General features: G+C 42.1%; 1 protein-coding gene and 1 long non-coding RNA gene across 2 annotated transcripts; one reads left to right on the forward strand and one right to left on the reverse strand.

The window, feature by feature from the left end:
- Positions 1–288: 288 nt before the first annotated feature.
- On the reverse strand, positions 289–10,490 carry LOC136445607 (uncharacterized). The gene is made up of 2 exons (XR_010757421.1): positions 10,310–10,490; positions 289–9,395 (listed from the first exon to the last, which is right to left on the reverse strand). It is a non-coding gene; the product is annotated as an uncharacterized lncRNA (long non-coding RNA).
- A 32-nt stretch (positions 10,491–10,522) lies between these two features.
- LOC136445609 (uncharacterized) lies at positions 10,523–16,640 on the forward strand. Its single transcript, XM_066443701.1, has one exon. It carries the CDS (start codon positions 10,819–10,821, stop codon positions 12,793–12,795), a length of 1,977 nt encoding a protein of 658 aa, XP_066299798.1. The 5' UTR covers positions 10,523–10,818; the 3' UTR covers positions 12,796–16,640.
- Positions 16,641–20,986: the final 4,346 nt, after the last annotated feature.

Genomic DNA, 20,986 nt, shown 5'->3' on the forward strand with positions numbered 1-20,986 from the left:
AGTATGATACTAACTAGAGACATATTAAGGTTTTTACTATGAAATAATCTGATCCATTTAATCAAGAAACTCTAGCAATACCAGGATTTACCCTACAGTTTAATGTTTATATTCAATCATCATATACTTAAAGTCATACTCGGCAGACAACAGTTAACTGTGTATGAATATAAGAAATAAAAAAAGAGTTATTCTAAACTCTTTCTTCTCTGTCCTATACCTTAATCTAATGTATATAATAAATACCATTGCCACTGTCCAAAATAAATATACAAAGAGCCATATATGTTGAATTCATGCCAAACTTTATTGAACAAATATGTGATTTCAAAATATCAATGCCGAATTGGAAACAAGACTTGTAATCTCATCTCAGGTATCTGTTTTGCCAAACATCTGACCTTTTTTGGCCAGAATGATATAATTCCAATGTCAAGTAGTAATAAAATTCCAATCATGCCGAAAGATTTGATTAACTAAAACAGCTGTCTGATGAGCATCCACAGCAGAACATCAACCTGTATAAAACAGATAATATTTCACATTATTTTATGAAAATTTGAGTATCATATAAAATTCTGCATTCACAATGATTCAAGGCATGTTATCATATCTAAATTACATCACTCATTATCTCAATCATGATATATTGCCAATCAAAAAATTGAAAGGTATGGACAATGAGCTGCAAGAAGCATGTCCTCAGCTGATCTGGGGTCGAACTCCACCTAATGCAAAAACAGAAAGCGTGTTAATTTCTGTTTGTCATACTTACTGTTCTTTGATTATCCATATCACATAAGTATAAAACACTCACACTCGTTCACCATCCATTCAGCATCATTATTTTACTATCATATTAAGATTCATATATCAAATTATCATATTACATTATATCATTAAAAAAATTATATACAGATTTATATTATATCATATATTATCATATCAAGAATTATTCATAACCCACAGGTGAGGGACTGCTGGAATAAGGAAGATGAGTCAGAACCTCCAACCTACACCCGTACCAAAGTGCGGGGTTACGCCTTTCCCGTCAACTCGGGGATCTGTGTGATGTACCCCTTGTTGACGTCAGTATGTCCGACCTTTACAGGGGTCAGGCGCCTCTAGCTACCTAGGGGGGGCGATGGTATGGCTAAACCTAGCAGGAAGAAGGTTCTTGGAAAAAAGGAGAGGGGGAGAGAAAGGGGGTGAAAATAGTACAGAAAAGTCCAGCTTCCCCTCACCTATACCTATTGGACCTACAAACCTATCGTACAGACCACTAATTATTACCCTTAGTCTATATCAGAAAATTCTGAATCTGAAATATCCTCTAATAAAGATAAACTACCACAATAAAAGTCATCAATAATATTATGATAGTCCTGATCATTATCACTACTGCTACTAGTATCTGAATCAGATTCCGTGTCTGCATGATCCTGACCTACCTGAACTTCCTCAATACAAATAGAATTTGAACAATCTAAACACCTACATCCAGGGCCACATACCTGTCCCTTCTTGAGACACTTACACCTTTTACTGGAGCACCCACTTTTACATTTACACCCCCTGATTAAGAAATCAACTGTCTTCTGAACCTTTTCAATATTTTCTTTGGAATCCCAAATAATCATTAGATTGCCTTTTTCTATTTCCCAACCATACCTATCTAATAATACAGAAGAAAAATCCTGCTCTAAAGCCTGAGCCCAGGTAAGGTAAACCCAACAGGAACGTAACCAATGGAACCAAAGGGACTGAAATGAAGGTAAACTATTATCTTCAAACTCAATTCTTTCAAATATGGCACCTCTAATATTTTGTAACCAATTTTCATGACTACTTGAATTAGTCCCCTCCCTCATTTCTCTGAACATTTCAGCTGGAGATGAATACTTAAGAAAAGCTGAACGGTGTTTTTGAAAGTAAACACTACCAACTAAACGAACAAAAGCCAAGAACCCTGAATCTTTTTCTGCACAAGAAAGAGAACCACTAGTTGGTACAGAATTTCCACCAGAAATGAATTCTGAAAACTGAAAGAAAGTTTTCATAAATGATACCTTACCAAGACCAACAAAGAAGGAAACATAATCACACCCTGTGGTAATAAACAATGACTGTAATATGTGGGGTAGTATATTTCTAGAAAGGGAGGCAAGATCAGGGTCCTTGTACAAGCAAGATACCAACTCATTCACATCCAGACATTGCCAATTTCCAGGTTCAGCTTTTTGCAAAATCACAATTCTTTTACCCATCTCCCTCACAATAGGAAGGCCCACATGATACGTGTCCGTATCAGGTGAATAAATCAATATATTTTCGTATCTGCTTGAAGCAGCATGCAGCCAAACACGAGTGTCACTTTCCTCGTGATTGGACCTACAGTCTGGATATGGAGAGATGCCATCTACAGAGGAAACAAAACACATGTCTCTTTTATCATCTATAAATGCCCCAGCTGTGAAAACTTTCTGCAGCTGCCTCAAAAAAGGTCTACATACTGTAAGTAAAGAACTACACAAATAAGAACATAATAGACGTTTGTTTGGACGCAAGGAAATGAACTTTCTCCAGTCTTTTGGGGTGAATGTGTGATCGGAAACTGAATCAAATAGTACTAAATTGTCACATTCTACAACAGAGTCTCTTCTACTTCTTTCAACATCTTTTGCACTAAGGCCGTTTCTATGTGGATCATCAAATACAATGTGGACTTCATTACAACCTGACTGGAGTAAAGGCAAAACCCATTTTAGAAACAGAAAATGTGAATACTCAAGAAAGGTTCTATGCTGACCCAAGGGGGCTGTGTTGATCAAAAACATGCCTTCTAAAACAGAACACTGGGGGGAAAAGTTAGCAGGGTACATTTTGGTAAAAGCACTAGGGTATCTAGACTGGAAAAAAGAAGTAGCGGCTGATTTAGCTCCCTTGTGGGGAACACCATCAGCATCACATAAAGCACGAGGCAGCTCCAGAAACTGACCTAGCTGGGGCAAATCTAACAGGTGGGCTATCTCAGATAAGGGCTTATTTTGATTTTGAGACCAAGAAACTGCTCTACGATAACATTCTAAGACTATCCTCTTATCCTTTTCACTTTTTGAAATCCTAGACTTAGTCATTTTTAAGTGAGAAAAAGTCCTTAAAGACTTACGTCTTTGAGGTGCTTTATTACCTGGGCTGTTAAGGATCCTGAAACTAATAAATGTGTCTAATGAGGCTGTACCTATTTCCCTAAACTTAAGCAAGTCCTCCCTTTGAATATCAGAAATAGAAGCTCCTGTGAAGGGTTGGGCCAGGCGTCTATCTTGCACAGGAACAGAAGAAATGTGGGCCTCTACAACTTTGTTTGCATAATAAACAATATTCTGCCTCTCCTGTTCAATAATGGTGGGACTTAGGTCATTTTGAGTTCTAAGGTTAGACTTAACAAGAATCTGTTGTTTTACTTTCTTAATCAATCTAGCTCGATATGGTAAAAACAGAACAAGATCTTCAATGACAAACTTATTGGGCCCTGTTATAACTTGTTTAGTGTCGCGGTTAATTAACATTTCATGACCCTCATCTAATGCTACACTTGAATAGTTAACAGCATTAATACTGGTAACGAATCCCCCTTCTTGAAAATATCTAAGAATATGATCTGGACAAGACAATAAATCAGAAAGATGCAAAGGTATAATTCTAGAGTATATTACATGGTCAAATGCATGGAAAATGGGTGCCATCTTTTTGTATGCATACAAACGCAAATCCCAATTCCCTGATCTAATCGCTATGTAAAGAGAAATGTATGCCATAAAATCATCATGAACAAATCTATGCCAAAACAAAAATACTTCATCACGAGCACATGCACTAGAACAGAATGCAGCAAAATCATCCTCTATACCTTCTAAGTCAATTTTCAATAATTCTTGTCTTCTTACAAAGTTTTCTCTACTGAAATCTGGGTCACCAAAGTGTGGTTCAGACTCTAAAAATACTCTTACCTTTTCAATAATAGTGTCTGCTGAAAAAGAACATCTTGATGAACAATGATCTGTACAGTTCCTCCTATGTTCAAGAAAAGATTCAATTTGGCATCTATAGAAGGCCTCCCATACTTGAACCAAAAATTTATGAGTACGTTTAAAATTCTTACACAAGCCAACTGAAAGTAATGTCTGTCCTTTTATTCTACCCGAGGCTACCTGTTTCAATCCTCCCTCCCAATAAACTTTCATTAATGCATGCTGGTAATTTTTCAAAGTATGCCAATCACCTGGAAATAGAATTAACCAACTTAAAGCGGGGCCATACTCCTGTTTCAATTTAAGAAGGTGGTCAAAGGTTTTCGCATCCCCAACAACAACTAAGTATTCAACATCACGTCCAACATTAAAGGAATTGTAAAGGAAATCAAGAGCTTTTAAAATTGTTTCCTTACAGTCAGCATTTTCATTCATTATTGACAAGTAGGCAATATTAGATTTTTCTGTGACAGGGTCCCTTTCTAAAAATAGTTTACATTTCAAACCAGGTAACTTAGGAGAACAATCTTTTAGATCTGATACACATCTTTCAAGCTGATAAAATAAAACTTCAGAGTTAAATGCATGTGACGCTTTAATTTCTTTCTCAGATATGCTAAACTGTTCTAAGGTGAGGGAACTGGGGGTAGATGGGATTATAGACTGAACACAAGATGGGGGTGTAAGGGATAAAGTACCCTCAATTTCCTTCGGACACCTTTTTCTTTGCCTAAACTTTGAAGTTAGTTTTATCTTTTTAATCACAGGCTCCTCAATTTCAGTTACATTATCTACACCTACAGAGATATCTTGACTAGTAGTAGTACATACAGATGCTGAAGTTGGCCTAGAAACAAGAAGAGATTTAGGTTTGGGTTGGACGGCTTGAATAGAAGTACCATTCCACCCACGGGGACTACCTGTCACAGCTGCATGGGGGCTACCACTATTTATATTGTCTATGGAAGCTACAGTAAAGGAACCTTCTGTCAAATTATAGTAATTATCTTCCAATTTCAATTGATCTAACATGCAAGCAAGAAATCTTTTATGAGAATCATTTGAGCAACATACTCCAAGACGATTTAACAGTTGCATTAGATCATAAGACTGGCTATAAGAATGAATCAATTCTGAATTAATCATATGGAAAGGATAACTGCACTTACCCTCAGACACAATAAAGAAAATAAGGAAAGTTGCAAAAAGTCGTCTTAAAAACTTGGAGCTATGGCTAGAATTATCCTTAAGAAATGCTAAATAATGTTGATTCATATCAAATGTTTCAAAATCAGACATGGGAATTTCAGATTTTTGCATAGTTAATACAACAATAAAGTTCCATACAACAGGATTTATTTCTTTTGAAATTTGCAAAAGGTCAATTTCATGCAAGGAAGTTGGATTCTTAACATACTTATCAATAAATTTTGATGATTCTTTATGAATCAAATTATTCATGTACATTAAAGAAGATAGCAGGCTAGAATTAAGTATGTCTTTGTTATCATGATCATCTGTAAACATAGAAGCAACAGTAGACTGAATTGACTTTAACTCAAGATCACGCTTGAAAGTATTTAATCTTGCAGTATATAAAGCCAAATGGAGGGATTCAATTAAATCACATTCTCTATAGTATAACAATAAACCTAATTTGTTGGATTTACTTGAACTTTTGTGGATCGAAAGAAAGTCTCCCAGATCACTCAATAATCCAACCAACAGCCATTTAGCTTCAAAACAAAATGCATCAGCTTCATCACACTTTTCTTTATCTTTAAATTCCTTAATTAGCATTTGAATATTTTCTACATATAAATCATAGGCATCAACAAGAAGCAGAGATTTGTTCTCCAAAAACATTTCACCTACCTTACAAGAAACTTTGTGCAAAGCTAATTGTGGTACATTTTCTGGGCTATGTTTTAAATCAAATTCTTTTAACATTTCTAATCGTTTTTCTAGATTTTCCTCACCCTTAACAAGATTACCTGATCTATATAAACACTGATAACAATAGTTACATAAAATTGAACCTTCTGACAAATTTGAGTCGGCCAATTCTAAAGCTGATTGTGGTATATCTAATTTGGGACAGAATCGTTTCCTTTTATGGGACTTTATTACCTTACAACAATGTACACATTTATCTTCATCACAAAATCTATAAAACTGATAATAATGAAATGTACACATTGAAATAGAATTTGGTAAAGTGCTAAAACCTGCTGCTAAGTCTGAAATGGAGCTAAGATAAGACATCATATCATCAACAGAAACATCTTTACGTTCATGGTCGGCCAATGCATGGCACAAACCAAAGTCAGACATAAAACATTTTTTTTCTGGCACTGTTTGAGAGAGCTTCTGTGAAGTGTCAGTTGGTGAATTAGAAACTGGAGTTTTGGCCTGTAATCGTCTAAACTTACGCTCACAAGAACGGCAAACACAGTCAGTAATTGAAAGTTCTGTATTATCACTTACCCAATTTCTAAGTACTTCATTCCATCCCTGTGGATGCCTATACTCATCAAATTGAAATGTAGATGGTTTCTTACAGTAGGCACATGCTGTGAAACATGGCCTATCTGGATGGAAATTAATAGTTTTACCGCCCCCACGACCAAAAAATGTTACAGATACCGTCTTACCATGTACTTCTACAATCTTATTTTCATCACCGAGAAAACAACCATCTAAACTAAGGTTTTTACATGAAATACTGAGTCCACATACCTCACTTACCATCTTTTGCAATTTACACACCTGAATACATTTGCTACTTGCCTGTACAGTAGATAACTTGCCTTGGAAATTAATAAAGAATGCATAGACTAAACTCTCTTCAACATCACACTTATCTCCTCTCTCCTCCTCACTACTCTTACCTGGTACATCACACTCATCTCCTACCCTGTCCTCACTACTCTTACCTGGTACATTACACTCATCTCCTACCCTCTCCTCACTACTCTTACCTGGTACATTACACTCATCTCCTACCCTCTCCTCACTACTCTTACCTGATACAACATTACACTCATCTCCTACCCTCTCCTCACTACTCTTACCTGGTACATTACACTCATCTCCTACCCTCTCCTCACTACTCTTACCTGGTACATCACACTCATCTCCTACCCTCTCCTCACTACTCTTACCTGGTACATTACACTCATCTCCTACCCTCTCCTCACTACTCTTACCTGGTACAACATTACACTCATCTCCTACCCTCTCCTCACTACCCTTACCTGGTACATTACACTCATCTCCTACCCTCTCCTCACTACTCTTACCTGGTACAACATTACAACACTCATCTCCTACCCTCTCCTCACTACTCTTACCTGGTACATTACACTCATCTCCTACCCTCTCCTCACTACTCTTACAGGTCACAACATTACACTCATCTCCTACCCTCTCCTCACTACTCTTACAGGTACCTACCTGTTTAACCTGTTCTACCCACCCTGAAGGATTAATGGGCCCACTATATAACATTCTCACCTCTAGCTTAGTAGCTACTGGGTACTTGTCCCTCCTCTTACCTGTTTTACCATTAACCTTCTTACACCTAGTCTGTCCCCTGCTAAACCCCCCTGATACAGCTGTACTCTCCCTGCCCTTCCTAAGCTTACAACTACTCCACCCTGTAGGACATATTACATAATGTACATTTTCCTTATGACAATCAATCCCTTCCACAACTTCACCTTTATCTTGAGCTACTTTAAACTGACACATCCTTCTACCACTCGTCCTCTTCCACTCCCTTTTACTCATTAGAACCCCCCTGGTCCTGAAAGGACCCTTCCCTGCACTAACCCCCTCTACCTTCCCTGGGACCCTCCTAGACTTAGTAACTGGCATCCCCCTTGCTATGGAAGGACCCTTCCCTGCACTAACCCCCTCTACCTTCCCTGGGGTCTGTCTAGGCTTGTGGACAGGAACCTCCCTGGCCCTGGAGGGACCCTTCCCTGCACTAACCCCCTTTACCTTCCCTGGGACCTTCTTAGGCTTAGGGACAGGCACCCACCATGCTATGGAAGGACCCTTCCTTGAACTACCCCCCTCTACCTTCCCTGGGGTCGGTCTAGGCTTACTAGTAGGGACAGGAACCTCCCTGGCCCTGGAGGGACCCTTCCCTGCACTAACCCCCTTTACCTTCCCTGGGACCCTCTTAGGCTTAGGGACAGGCACCCACCATGCTATGGAAGGACCCTTCCTTGAACTACCCCCCTCTACCTTCCCTGGGGTCGGTCTAGGCTTACTAGTAGGGACAGGAACCTCCCTGGCCCTGGAGGGACCCTTCCCTGCACTAACCCCCTCTACCTTCCCTGGGACCCTCTTAGGCTTAGGGACAGGCACCCACCATGCTACGGAAGGACCCTTCCTTGAACTACCCCCCTCTACCTTCCCTGGGGTCGGTCTAGGCTTACTAGTAGGGACAGGAACCTCCCTGGCCCTGGAGGGACCCTTCCCTGCACTAACCCCCTCTACCTTCCCTGGGACCCTCCTAGGCTTAGGGACAGGCATACTCCTTGCTGGGGAAGGACCCTTCCTTGCACTACCCCCCTCTACCTTCCCTGGGGTCGGTCTAGGCTTACTAGTAGGGACAGGAACCTCCCTGGCCCTGAAAGGACCCTTCCCTGCATTAACCCCCTCTACCTTCCCAGGGGTCCCCCTAGGTGCTCCTCGCACTACCCTAGACCACTCTCCCTGTCCACGGTACTTCCCTGACTTCAGTTCCACTCCTGGATGAGCCCTTCTCCTTCCTCCATCTGCCTCTAACCCTGGCCACTCCTCATCCCTGAACACATAGCGGTCCTCACGCTCACAGCTGCGACGGTGCAGCTGCAAGTAGAAGTTCAAACGGGCTGAGAGATACCGAGCAAAACTCAAATTACCAGCTCTACTCAAATGCAAACCATCAACTGAAAACATGGCCCGGTCAGCCCGGCTACCATTGTCAAGGAAAAACACACCCTGGCTTGAACACAGGCTAAGCAAATGAGCGTTCAACTCAAGGCGCCTCCTGTCATAGACCTCATAGTCAAACCTAGGCAGGACGCTAGAGATGACAACAGAGGCTGACGGGAAGCGGGACTTGGTAACAGAAATAAGAGAACTGAAATCATCAAGAGTCCGGCTGAGTGGACGGTACATGGGGAGATTATTGGTCCCCACATGCACGAACACCACATCCGGCTCAACAAAAGGATGACGTGAAATATCAGAAGTCAAATCATATACTGAAGCTCCAGGGTGCGCATTAAGGGAAAATAAAATGTCAGGAGAGAAGGTGGCATGATTAGACAGATATTTACCAATCGAGTCACTGAACGCCAGGATGATCTGAAACAAGAAATGAGATACATCAATGCATCATTTTTTCTAGATTCAGGACACATAAAGTTACCAAATATTACTGTTGTCTCAAATATTTTTTTTTGCAATGTATACAGTATAGTATGTATTTCATCATTCTATTGCTGCTTTTTTGCAATTTACAGTATGGGCGAAAATATTTTTTGGAAAAAATTTGCTACATAGTAAGCCACCTGCGTTCATGTTGCAAACCTGATCATACTACCAACCATGAACCTACGTTGTTATGCAAGTTTGTTTTTCTTTGCCTGACAACGTCAGACATGTGACTGTATTGGCGGGAAATTATGGTCCCGAGCAGGCCATGTTAACACATTGAACGATATTATAACGTTATCTTTCACAGCTAAATTCTCGGCTGTTTTCAATCAAAATCCCTCCCAGCACACAGAAAAACTCAGAATCAAAATATTTGTCACGTTATGTCGACATTTTACATCGAATCATAAAGGTTAGATCCTCGATAGCTGTCAAATTTACAAGAAATACTCGCGACAAATCACATGTCACACGTTTAAGCTGTAAAAACGTCATAGAACTCGCACTACGAACGCCATCGTGTAGGCGAAAATCGCTCAAAAAAGGGCCCTAAGTAGACATGGAATTTTAAACCTACCCAGATTTCAAACCAACAGGATTTTCACATGGGATATAGACGAAGGTTAAACAGTCCTGACGCACTATCAATTGATAACAGAATCGAGGGCGAAATGCAGATGCCCCCAATCTGAAAATCGCCGAAATTTTAACTCTTTACTGTGCTGCCATTTTGCTAATTTCACTATGTACCAAATTTGATCATGAAACTAGTTAAAATCCTTGTAAAACCGCACAAAAATGGATTTAATGGAGAGCACACAGTAAACACGTCCGTCACTTACCGCCATGGTGTCCAAGAGGCCGGATGTCGTCATGAAATCAGCTGTCAAAGTCGGATGAAATTTCATCGGCGGCGCGAAGGCGGCGCGGGAAATTTGAGTCGGCGCATACTATGGACCGCGGAGGGATACATAAGAAAATAAAAACTGTTCGAAACGCGTTCGATTCACTGCGTGGCTTGGCGGCTGGACAGAAATATGACAAATCAAACAAGATAGTAGAGCCAGGAAAACGCGACAAACGGATCAAGCCGAATGACGACTACTTCGTGGAGTTCAATGACAACTGTGTTACAATTTATATTCCGTCAGAATCGGACAAACATTGGATAGAGATTCTTGAAACACACTACAGCTTGCCTACCGATGACAAGGGCAAACATGGCCATCAACTCAACGTACCATACCATGATCCTACCACAGACGAACTTATCGGCTCAGTAACGCTACATGTATACCATACATGTAAGATCCTAGTACAGGGACCAGCCTATTTGCTATGGGTGCTGGACATGTTCGAAAGGTTGAAGAAGACGCTAGAAACAAACTGCACCACGGCGGAAGATGAAGAGTCCCGATGCGAGGACATTGTCTGCAATAAGTGCGAACGGCCAGGCCCAGAAGATGATGGTATCATTCAATGTAACATTTGCCAGAATTGGTATCACTATGCATGCACGGGCGTACACGAGTTCCTGCTACATGAACTGATAAAGAATGCAGAGAGCGAGTTTGTCTGTAATGAATGTTCTTATGACAGCATTATGTCCGACCCGAAGTTGATAGGCGAAACATTCCCTGAGGACGCAAGTGAAAAAGAAACTATACCAAAACAGTTTATTGGCGAATCAACACCAAACGAAAAAGATGGCAACAACAATGACAAGCTGGACATACTACAATGTAGTGTAGACAAGCTAGAAGCCATTACAATGAGCAGAATTGTACATGAGAATAACAATATCGACACGCTGTCAGCACGTCTTTCTCACCTTGAGGGCCTGTTATCCAAAACAATGGAAACCTCCGGTGAGTCAGTGAAAGAGAAAAGTGCCATCGAAGGGCTGTCAAAACGAGTGAAGTCCCTAGAAGCAGAAAACAAAAACCTTCGGAAAAGAATCACGGCATTGGAAAAGAAGTATACAACAGATGAAAGCCAATCATCAGATCCAAAAGACGCAGACAACGAGCCGTCCGATCCACAAGCTGAAACCTTTGAGAGCAACATTCCGACAAACAACAGATACCAGGTGCTCGGCGACAACAGGCCCATGACAAAGGGACAATCCTCTCACTTAACAAGTGACCATTGTCATGACAATCCCCTTGACAATGGCCAGTCGCAGACACGATCAGCACGAAGGCGTTCAGAGGATTCAGAAGATGGCAGTTTGGCGGAGATAGTCATCATTGGTGACTCGAATACTAGAGGCATTATTCCCAGCGTGCTCTACCCGGGTAAGGAAACTGCCAAACACTCAGCTATGAAAGTTCCACAGGCCACAGACCTGATCACAACAACGACCTACTCGGATCCCAAGTGCATTGTCTTCCACGTGGGGACAAATGACATTCGAGAGGAAAGGGCGGCACACGGTGTTACAGAGAACCTCAGACAGCTGGTCGCAACAACACACACAAAGTACCCGAATGCAAAGATCGTTATGTCTGCCATACCCCCGAGGAACGACCAACAACTGATGGAAGTCACGCGGGACGTAAATGCCTTCCTACATATTCTCAACCAAGAAACCTCCTACATCAGTCTGGCCGACAACAACAATCTAGGTGAAGATGGATCCATCAAGAGTAATCTGTACAAACGAGACGGGTACCACCTAAACAGGGCCGGTCTGAAAGTACTCGCGGCTAGCTGGAAGACGGTAATCCACCCCATTTTAGGCATGGGTATGTACCACAAAGGACAAAGGAGGGGCAGCACCCTTGCATCGCGCTCGGAAGTGAGTCAGACACAGTCTCAAGAGAAAAACAGGGAACGTACATCACAAGGACGACGACCCAATCGACCAAATTCAGATTCGAGACAGAACAACCGACCGAACCCAGATTGGCGCCCACGCGACGGACCGAACCCAGGCTGGTTTCCACGGGACGGACCGAACCCAGAATGGTTCCCTCGCGACAGACCAAACCCAGATTGGCGCCCACGCGACGAACTAAACCCAGGCTGGTTCCCACGGGACGGACCAAACCCAGGCTGGCTACCACGCCGGGACAGACCGAACCCAGAATGGTTGCCACGTGACGGTCCGAACCCAGGCTGGCGCCCACGCGACAGACGAGACCCAGACGACCGACCAAACTGGCTTCCACACAACCAAGACTGGCACCGTGAACCGAAAACGTTCAACCGTCCGTTCCACGGCTATGACGACTGGTTCCCGACAGCACTGGACGGACCTAGTTCGTGGTCTCTACCAAAGCGCTTCGAAGACTACCCTGCCCGGCGTCAGAACTACAACTACTGAGGGTATTATCATCTCACACTATATCCTTAACGTTTCATTTTATATAAAACAAGAACCGACATGTGATAATTTAAGAAGACCATATGCTAAATCTGTAGTAATCAGACGTAGGAACTGCGTACTAAGTTTATGCAATGATATTGCACATTCAAGTACATGTATAATTAAGTAAAACTAACTTATCGTAAAAGTAGGGACAAAGTCGATACTCATGGATTAATAGAACGAGCACCAATGCCAGCTAGGTCATTGAACATAGGGTTCTGGAATATCCATGGATTAGGTAAGAAACTTGAAGAATGTAGCTTTAGAAGTAATTTAGAAAAACTAGATCTCTTCTCTCTTATTGAAACCTGGAGTAACGAATCTTCAGAAGTTAACATTCCAAATTATCAACATTTCTCGTCTCTGAGACAAAAACAACGAAAAGCAAGAAGGAATTCAGGCGGAATAATTTTTTACTACAAAAATGAACTCTCTAAATACATCAAAAGAGAGCGTGGAACTTCTGAATGTAAAGACTTACTCTGGGTTCGCATATCGAAAGACCTGTTAGCGCTCTCCAAAGATGTATTTATATGTAGTGTCTACATTAGCCCTATATACTCCACCATACACAAAAGGGCGGAGGATTCCATATTCGACATTTTAGAACAAGATGTAGCAGCCTTCACGTCAAAAGGCCATGTAATTCTCGGGGGAGACTTTAACAGTAGGATAGGGTCCTTGCAAGACTTCACTGAAAAAGAGCACGTAGATTTTGAACTAGAGCCAGTGCCGCTCACCCCAAACGTAGATATTCCTAGAAATTTTACCGACAGAAACCCGGCTAATTCTTTTGGTAAATGTCTTGTAAACTTATGCGCCCAGGCTGACCTGCGCATTCTAAACGGACGTGTCCTGGGCGACTTAAATGGCAGATTCACGTGCTACCAGCCTAATGGTTGTAGCACGGTAGACTACGCCATCTCTAGTAGCTCACTGTTTCACAACTTAAATATGTTTAAAGTCCATCCACTTACAGAATTTTCTGACCACTGTATGGTTTCTGTGAATATACGCGCATTAGCGCACTCACAAGAAAACGTGAAAACTAAACAAAACACACGCTCCTTCCCATGTCGGTTTGTCTGGGGTCCCGATTCTGGCGATAAATTTATAAAAGCGCTAAGTAGTTCAGCGATCTCCCAGAAACTGGAAAAGATTGTATCCCTAGATAGCAATGACACAAAGTCAACAGCAAAGACAAACGAGAATGTACGCGAGCTTCAAGACATTCTAGTGTTGACAGGAAAGATGTCTCTCCAAATGAGAGGTAAGAAAAAGACAAAAGGATTCAAAAGTAACAAAAAATGGTTTGATAAGACTTGTTACGAAGCTCGCAAAGAATTGCAAAATGTGAGGTACCTTTTAGTAAACAATCCCAAAAATCCAATCGTAAGAGGTAGTTACTTCAGAAAGAAAAGGGAATTCAACAAACTGATCCGAAAGCGCAAAAGAGAGTATGAAAGTAATTGTCTGATTGAACTCCAAAAACTTCAAGACAATAACCCGACAGCTTTTTGGAATCTACTTAAAGAACTAAAGAAAACCGACTCAACTAATCAAGAAGACATACCAGTAGATTCATGGGTGGAACATTTTAAAACCCTTCATGAAAAATCTAGATTAAAAAGACAAGATTTTGATGCCACCTTTGAAAAAGTAATTCTAAGCAAACTTGAAGTACTACAAAACCATAACCAATCCCAAGGCCCTCTAGACTATCTTATTACAGAATCAGAAGTCAATATTGCCATCCAAAGACTCAAGAACAAAAAAGCCAGTGGTGAGGACATGATAACAAATGAAATGCTAAAAGCAGGTAAAACTCTCTTACTTCGTCCTCTTTTAAACTTGTTTAATAATGTCCTCTCAAGCGGAACCTTTCCCCTTGACTGGTCCAGAAGCTATATTGTCCCAGTATTTAAAGCAGGGAGAAAAGATGACCCAAACAACTATCGAGGCATCTCCATATCAAGCTGTCTCGGAAAACTATTTACCTCGATTCTAAACAAGAGACTATCAAACTTTCTCGACGAAAACGACATTCTAAAACCAAACCAGACAGGATTCCGGAAGAACTACAGAACTTCAGACAACATATTTTTACTAAAAACCTTAATCTCTAAATATACTCAGTCAAGAAAACAGCTGTTCGCTTGCTTTGTAGACCTCTCAAAGGCTTTTGACTCCATTTGGCACGGAGGTCTGCTATACAAACTTTTATCAACAGGTATATCTGGAAGATTCTTTGATGTAATGGAAAACCTATACAGCCAATCCAAAGCCAGTGTCAAAACAAATCGAGGTCTGAGTGAAACTTTCCCCGTCGAAATCGGAGTCAGACAAGGCTGTGTCCTAAGTCCTTCACTATTCAATCTGTACATCAGCGATCTAGCAAACGAACTAAATACAGAAGATCTAGATTCCCCCCTACTAAACACAACCAAAGTATCTAGCCTTTTCTATGCAGACGACCTTGTCCTGTTATCAACAAGCCAACAAGGTCTTCAAAAAGCAATAAACACTTTAAGCCTTTACTGTAAAAAATGGAAGTTATCAATAAACCTAAACAAAACTAAAATAATGATATTTAATAAAAGAGGACACTTGTTCTCAAACTTTAAATTCCAATTGTTTAACCAAAACATAGAGGTTGTATCGTCTTATAGTTATCTAGGAGTGATGTTTACAACGGGTTGTACTTTCAGCACCGCTATGAAAACCCTGCAAAAGAAGGCTTTACGAGCGCTCTTCAGTATTAAATCAACTCTTGGAAACAGCAATCCCCCTATATCAGTGTACACTAAGCTATTCGATGCATGTGTAGTTCCAATATTAACTTATGGTGCGGAGGTATGGGGCAAGATTGGGCTAAACGATAATTCTCCAATTGAACAAGTACATCTCAAATTCTGTAAAGCAATCCTGGGCGTAAGAAAAAATGCCAGCAACCTTGCCACAAGAGCAGAGCTTGGTAGATATCCCCTCTGGATTGAAGTGTATACTAGAATCTATTCATACTATAAAAGATTAGTTAGAGAAATGCCGAAAGATAGCTTACAATATGAAGCTTTTTTAGTACAGCAGGACCTACATAGGAGAAAGATACCATGCTGGCTTTCAAATATTAGTAAAATCTTGGAGGAGTCAGGCTTTGCCTACCTTTTACTTAACAAAGACCGAAACACGCTATCCGCTCAATCTGAACTAAAACAGAGGCTGAAAGACAACTTTCTTCAACATTTCTACTCACAACTTAATTCTTATGGTGAAAAAGGGAAGAATGGAAACAAATTGAGAACTTACAAAAAATTCAAGATTACGTATGAAAAAGAAAAATATCTAGATATACAAAACTCTAACTATCGCCGAGCCATGACTAAACTAAGGATCAGCGATCATCCATTGCAAATTGAAGTTGGTAGGTACAACCAGACTCCACCAAATAACAGAATGTGTACTTTCTGTGACAAGGATTGTATAGAAGATGAAATACATTTTATCTTAGAATGCTCACTATACGCAGACATGCGCAGATCCCTTGTAAGTCCCATACGACTAGACAAAAAATATACGCATCTTAAAAATAACGAGCTATTCACATGTATCATGTCATCTAAAAACGACGATATAATTGGAAAACTATGTGAATTTGTGTACAAATGTTTCAAGAAGAGAGAAGAGACTCTGTAGATTTAGATGGAATAGATCACAATGTTCCATTTCTTTTACTTTATGTTACCTAATGCATTTAGCCCATGCTGGGCATGAATATGCAATAAAGTTCATTGTCATTGTCATTGTCATTGTCATTGTATAATATGAAAAATAATTAAGGGTATTTGGGAGACTGACAACATTTTTTTATATAAAAAACAACGACCCCAAACCACCCAAACAGTCTAATAATCTTCACGACAGTGATGATTACATGAGATGCTGTTGTACGTGTATTGTGAGCTGCCTGGGGGATGACTCTTCTCCTGTCCTCCTCTGCCCTCAAGGATTCCTAGATGTACCACATTCTCTCTTCAGGGGTCCACCCTGGTCTTTTATCCATCAGTTTTTGTGCTGCATGCTTCCATACTGATGCCCTTGACCTCGTGAAGGTCATACAGAATTGCCTGCAACATAGATATAACAGGCCATGTATTGACCCTGCAGGGAAATATATTCACAGGCATCCTCAATTACTCCAATGAAACATAGTTAAATGTTCATTAATTTGGACCTATTTCAGTACAAGTCCTTATCTGTGCATGGGACCTCTGGAAATTAGCTAAGAACTATACAGTTCAGGCCAAGAGCCGGAATTTCTGGTAAGAGTGCTAAGTTCGTGCATTCAGTATGTCGGGTTTCAATGCAATCTGTGTTGCATAAACACCTCACCCGACCTCATCCGACCTCACCCGACCTCATCCGAGTCTAAAATGCAGTGTATACGGGGCAGGGACATTATTTGACGTTCTGGATACGTTAAATATGCAATTATGAATGCAAAACAAGCAGCAAACTCTAAGTATTTACCAGTTTTTATAAGTTACTCCGCTCGTTTCCAAGATAGAAGGGTGATACGCGCCGTTTTGGGTATCAAGACATGCATGGTCACGGAAAAAGCTCAATAGTGCAGTCAAAATAGGTCAGATCAAGCATATAAATGTGTCTCCGGTATCGTAACAAGTTCGCCAATCTCCTACAGTGCTTCAGAGGAATCAGACTTTTGTCAGAAACGAGATTTGACGAGTCAAAGTTGATCTATTTTCCGCGGGGTTTCGCCATTGTTTACAACCCGAATACGCACCATATGGGGGTTTCGCGGCACCCGTTAGAGCGGAATAACTTATAAAAACTGGCAAATACTTAGAGTTTGCTGCTTGTTTTGCATTCATAATTGCATATTTAACGTGTCCAGAACGTCAGATAATGTCCCTGCCCTGTATACACTGCATTTTAGACTCGGATGAGGTCGGGTGAGGTCGGGTGAGGTCGGGTGAGGTGTTTAGGCATACCCTGTGTAGATGTAGATTGTACATCCAGACTCCTATGTCAATACTTTGTCAACCTGTGTGAGTAATGTATGAATAAAACCTGACGGGCGGGGCGTGTGGTGACACGTGGCTGGTGCGGTGGCGCTTGAGCCGTTGCCATTACTGGCTGGCCAGGAACGGTTGTACCAGCCTCGTCGTCAGGTACTGAGGTCACCATTGAGTCCGCCTCGCCAGATCCCACCGCCTCGCCAGATCCCACGGCGTCAGCGTGCGGTCTCCCCTGCCAGGGGCTGCCGTCAACACTGGGGTCATCTCGTGAGGTTCTTCCGCTGTCGTTTCCGGTACCAGCATGTCATCTGTAACAGAAATAACATCGGGGGGGGGGGGGGGGGGTTCCCCGGGTTATGCCCAACCCTGGGCGGGGCTTGGGGTGCATCCTCACCAGTCGGGGGACGGCGTAGAGGTCTCCGACGTCGGCCAATCCTGTCGGCGTAATCTGGATCCCAGTCAAAACGCTGTGAATTTAAAGGGATGATATTCTCGAAGTGGGCGATTTTCCTCTTGATCAAATTCCTAACCCGTACCTCAAAAGCCTGTGCTGACTCCGTGGCCGACTGCCGTAAGGAGTTAAGATATGCCTCATAGTGTGAAGGGTCAAATATTGCCCTTAGGAAGTCCAGAACGTCGTTGCACGTCCCTGATTTGATGGTCGTGTCGGCAGATGTGTAGGTTGACAAAGCGTCACCCGAGAGGTGGCGGAGCAAGGTGGCCTTGCTCAAAGCATCTCTGACCATTGGCCATAAATTTTATCATTGTGGAAGTGTGTTTTGATTTCTTCCCACGACACCGATGACGTGCCCGTGAACCTACACATGAGCTTACTAATTGGAAATTGGGTGGACAACAATGCAAACATTGTCGAAGTGTACGCCTCTGTCCTCACACTCCGTGAGGTAATGACAGCAGACGCATTCCCCCACAGTCTGCATCTGCTTGCAGTTGCCACACCTGCACCATATGAACTGCTCCAGGCGCCATTCCTCCGTCTCAACATCTGTGCCGTCCCACTCGGCGATGCTGACGGGCTCGATCAATAATGGATTTTCCGGCGGTGCGACAGGAACGGCGACAGGAACCGCAGCTCCATCGACGCCGCTGCCCCCTATATGAATAGGTGGCCCATGTGATGGTCAATTGTTGCGGACCAGTGTCCTGGCAAGACCCTTACCCAAGGCGGCATCACATGGTTTCAGACCTTGAAATGGCAACCATAAATTTTCGGGCGTGAAGTTCTTATTAACATTCTTGGCCAAGTTGTGTGATAGGTACCAGCAGTGGAATTTTATCACAGCTTGAAGTCTATGAAGAGATCTCTGTTGCTTCCACCTGCAGCCCATGTACCACAATCATCCTGAAAACGTCCTTTCTGGTTATATTGTCTGTGTTGTCAATCACATAGTAACAGTCCTGTATGGTTATTCTAGGGATGTCATCCAGAGGCGTTGTTTCCATGTCGCTAAGAATGCGGAGTAGTCTGTCATTTTCTATGAACTTACCCGGGAAGGGCAAACCATGTCCTCCATCTGCAGGAAGGACAGAAAGCATCATGTCCGAATCATTAACCTCATCCTCCACATGCCCTAACGATGGTAGATCATATGGAGCGTCGAAGCCACATTCAGGCACCCAGAAAGACTTATCTAACACAGTGGCTCCTCATTATTTCAGGAGCAGGACTTAGCGGGATGGAAGGCACACCTTTTCACACTTTTGGTAGCAGGGTCTTTCCAAGAGTGGATGACACGGTGACACAATCACATTCCAGTTCAACCATATCACATAATGAAATAAAATTGAAAATGAACATCATTCTTTGTGTCTATCAAGACCTTCTAGATAGTTTGCCCTCGACGTCGCATAGGCGTATTGGCTGCATTTGTACACACCAGCAAGGCCCTTCCCTGGCTGTACTGAGGAATTTGTAGGTACTGGTGCAGCTTATGGTGGCTGTCCAGGTTTTTATTTGTGTGTGAAGATTTTGCCACACATATCACACGAATTCTCCTTAGGGTTCGGGCCATGAAGCTTCATGTGCCGAGTCAATTCGACTTCTCAGTGAAACTCTTGATAGTTAGAAAATAACATTATGTCTACCACTCTAAAATGTACAGTCAACACAATGCATGTTCGGTAGTTTATTAATACATAAGCATGTGCAGTTTGCCGAGCACCCAACATCGTTCCAAAATCACGCCAACTTCTGAGTCTGCCCAAAGTATCAAGCTATTAAACACTTGTACGTTTACTGTATCTATTGTCTAGAATAAGAATAGCTCTACTACCAGCTGCCCACCTTTTCGGGTTGCCATGTGGTTCCACTCCCAAAGCACAAGCCAAGGAACATCATCACTTCCGGGTCACGCGGGGGTTTCCGCTGAGAGTGTTGTTCCCACCTGTACCTGTGCTGATACATTTGCTTAGCTTCTTTCAGTTTGCGGGGTTATACGATATCTTACCATCTGATTTTAGGTCACAACTGGTCAATCTGCTTTCATGCTGCCGATATTGACTTGAGTTTCGGCGCGTTTTGCAGCCCAGGATCATTTTCATGGCCGTAATGACCTCATGTTTTTCGATAGTTACAAACGGGGTCGGGGGAAGGTAACTGATTAATTTTTTGTTTGTATCCGATCTTTAAACCTTTAATTCTTTTCTTTTTATAGTTGATAGTTTTTAACTTTCTCTCACCCTAAGAAAACAATGTTCGGTTGGGGCAATCTTCCTGCTGCCCTCTCCCCATCTGTGGATGGATGACATCTGCACTTTTCTTCGCCCTTGTACGCCTTTCTGTGGAAGGGACACGTGGAGTTTGGCTCCCCTGTACACTTCATATCGGCCGGGCTGCATTTCTTGCAGGTGCATCTTCTCTCGCCATGAAAATCGCACTTGCCTCCCTCCCACTGATGGATATTTCTGGCATGGTATTTGCCAAGGTCCTGCATTCTTCTTGCGTACAGGGTGTGTTCGGTGCCGCTCTGCACGAGCGCTGCAAAGTGGTTGATTTTCATTTGTTTCACTGTTTTCGGTGACAGACATCCACAGTTACCTTTGTGTCTTGGTTCACAATGGCACTTCAGCTTTTCAAGTTCCTTGTACTC

This window comes from Branchiostoma lanceolatum, chromosome 12 (genome assembly GCF_035083965.1).
Source record: "Branchiostoma lanceolatum isolate klBraLanc5 chromosome 12, klBraLanc5.hap2, whole genome shotgun sequence".
Lineage (NCBI taxonomy): Eukaryota > Metazoa > Chordata > Leptocardii > Amphioxiformes > Branchiostomatidae > Branchiostoma > Branchiostoma lanceolatum.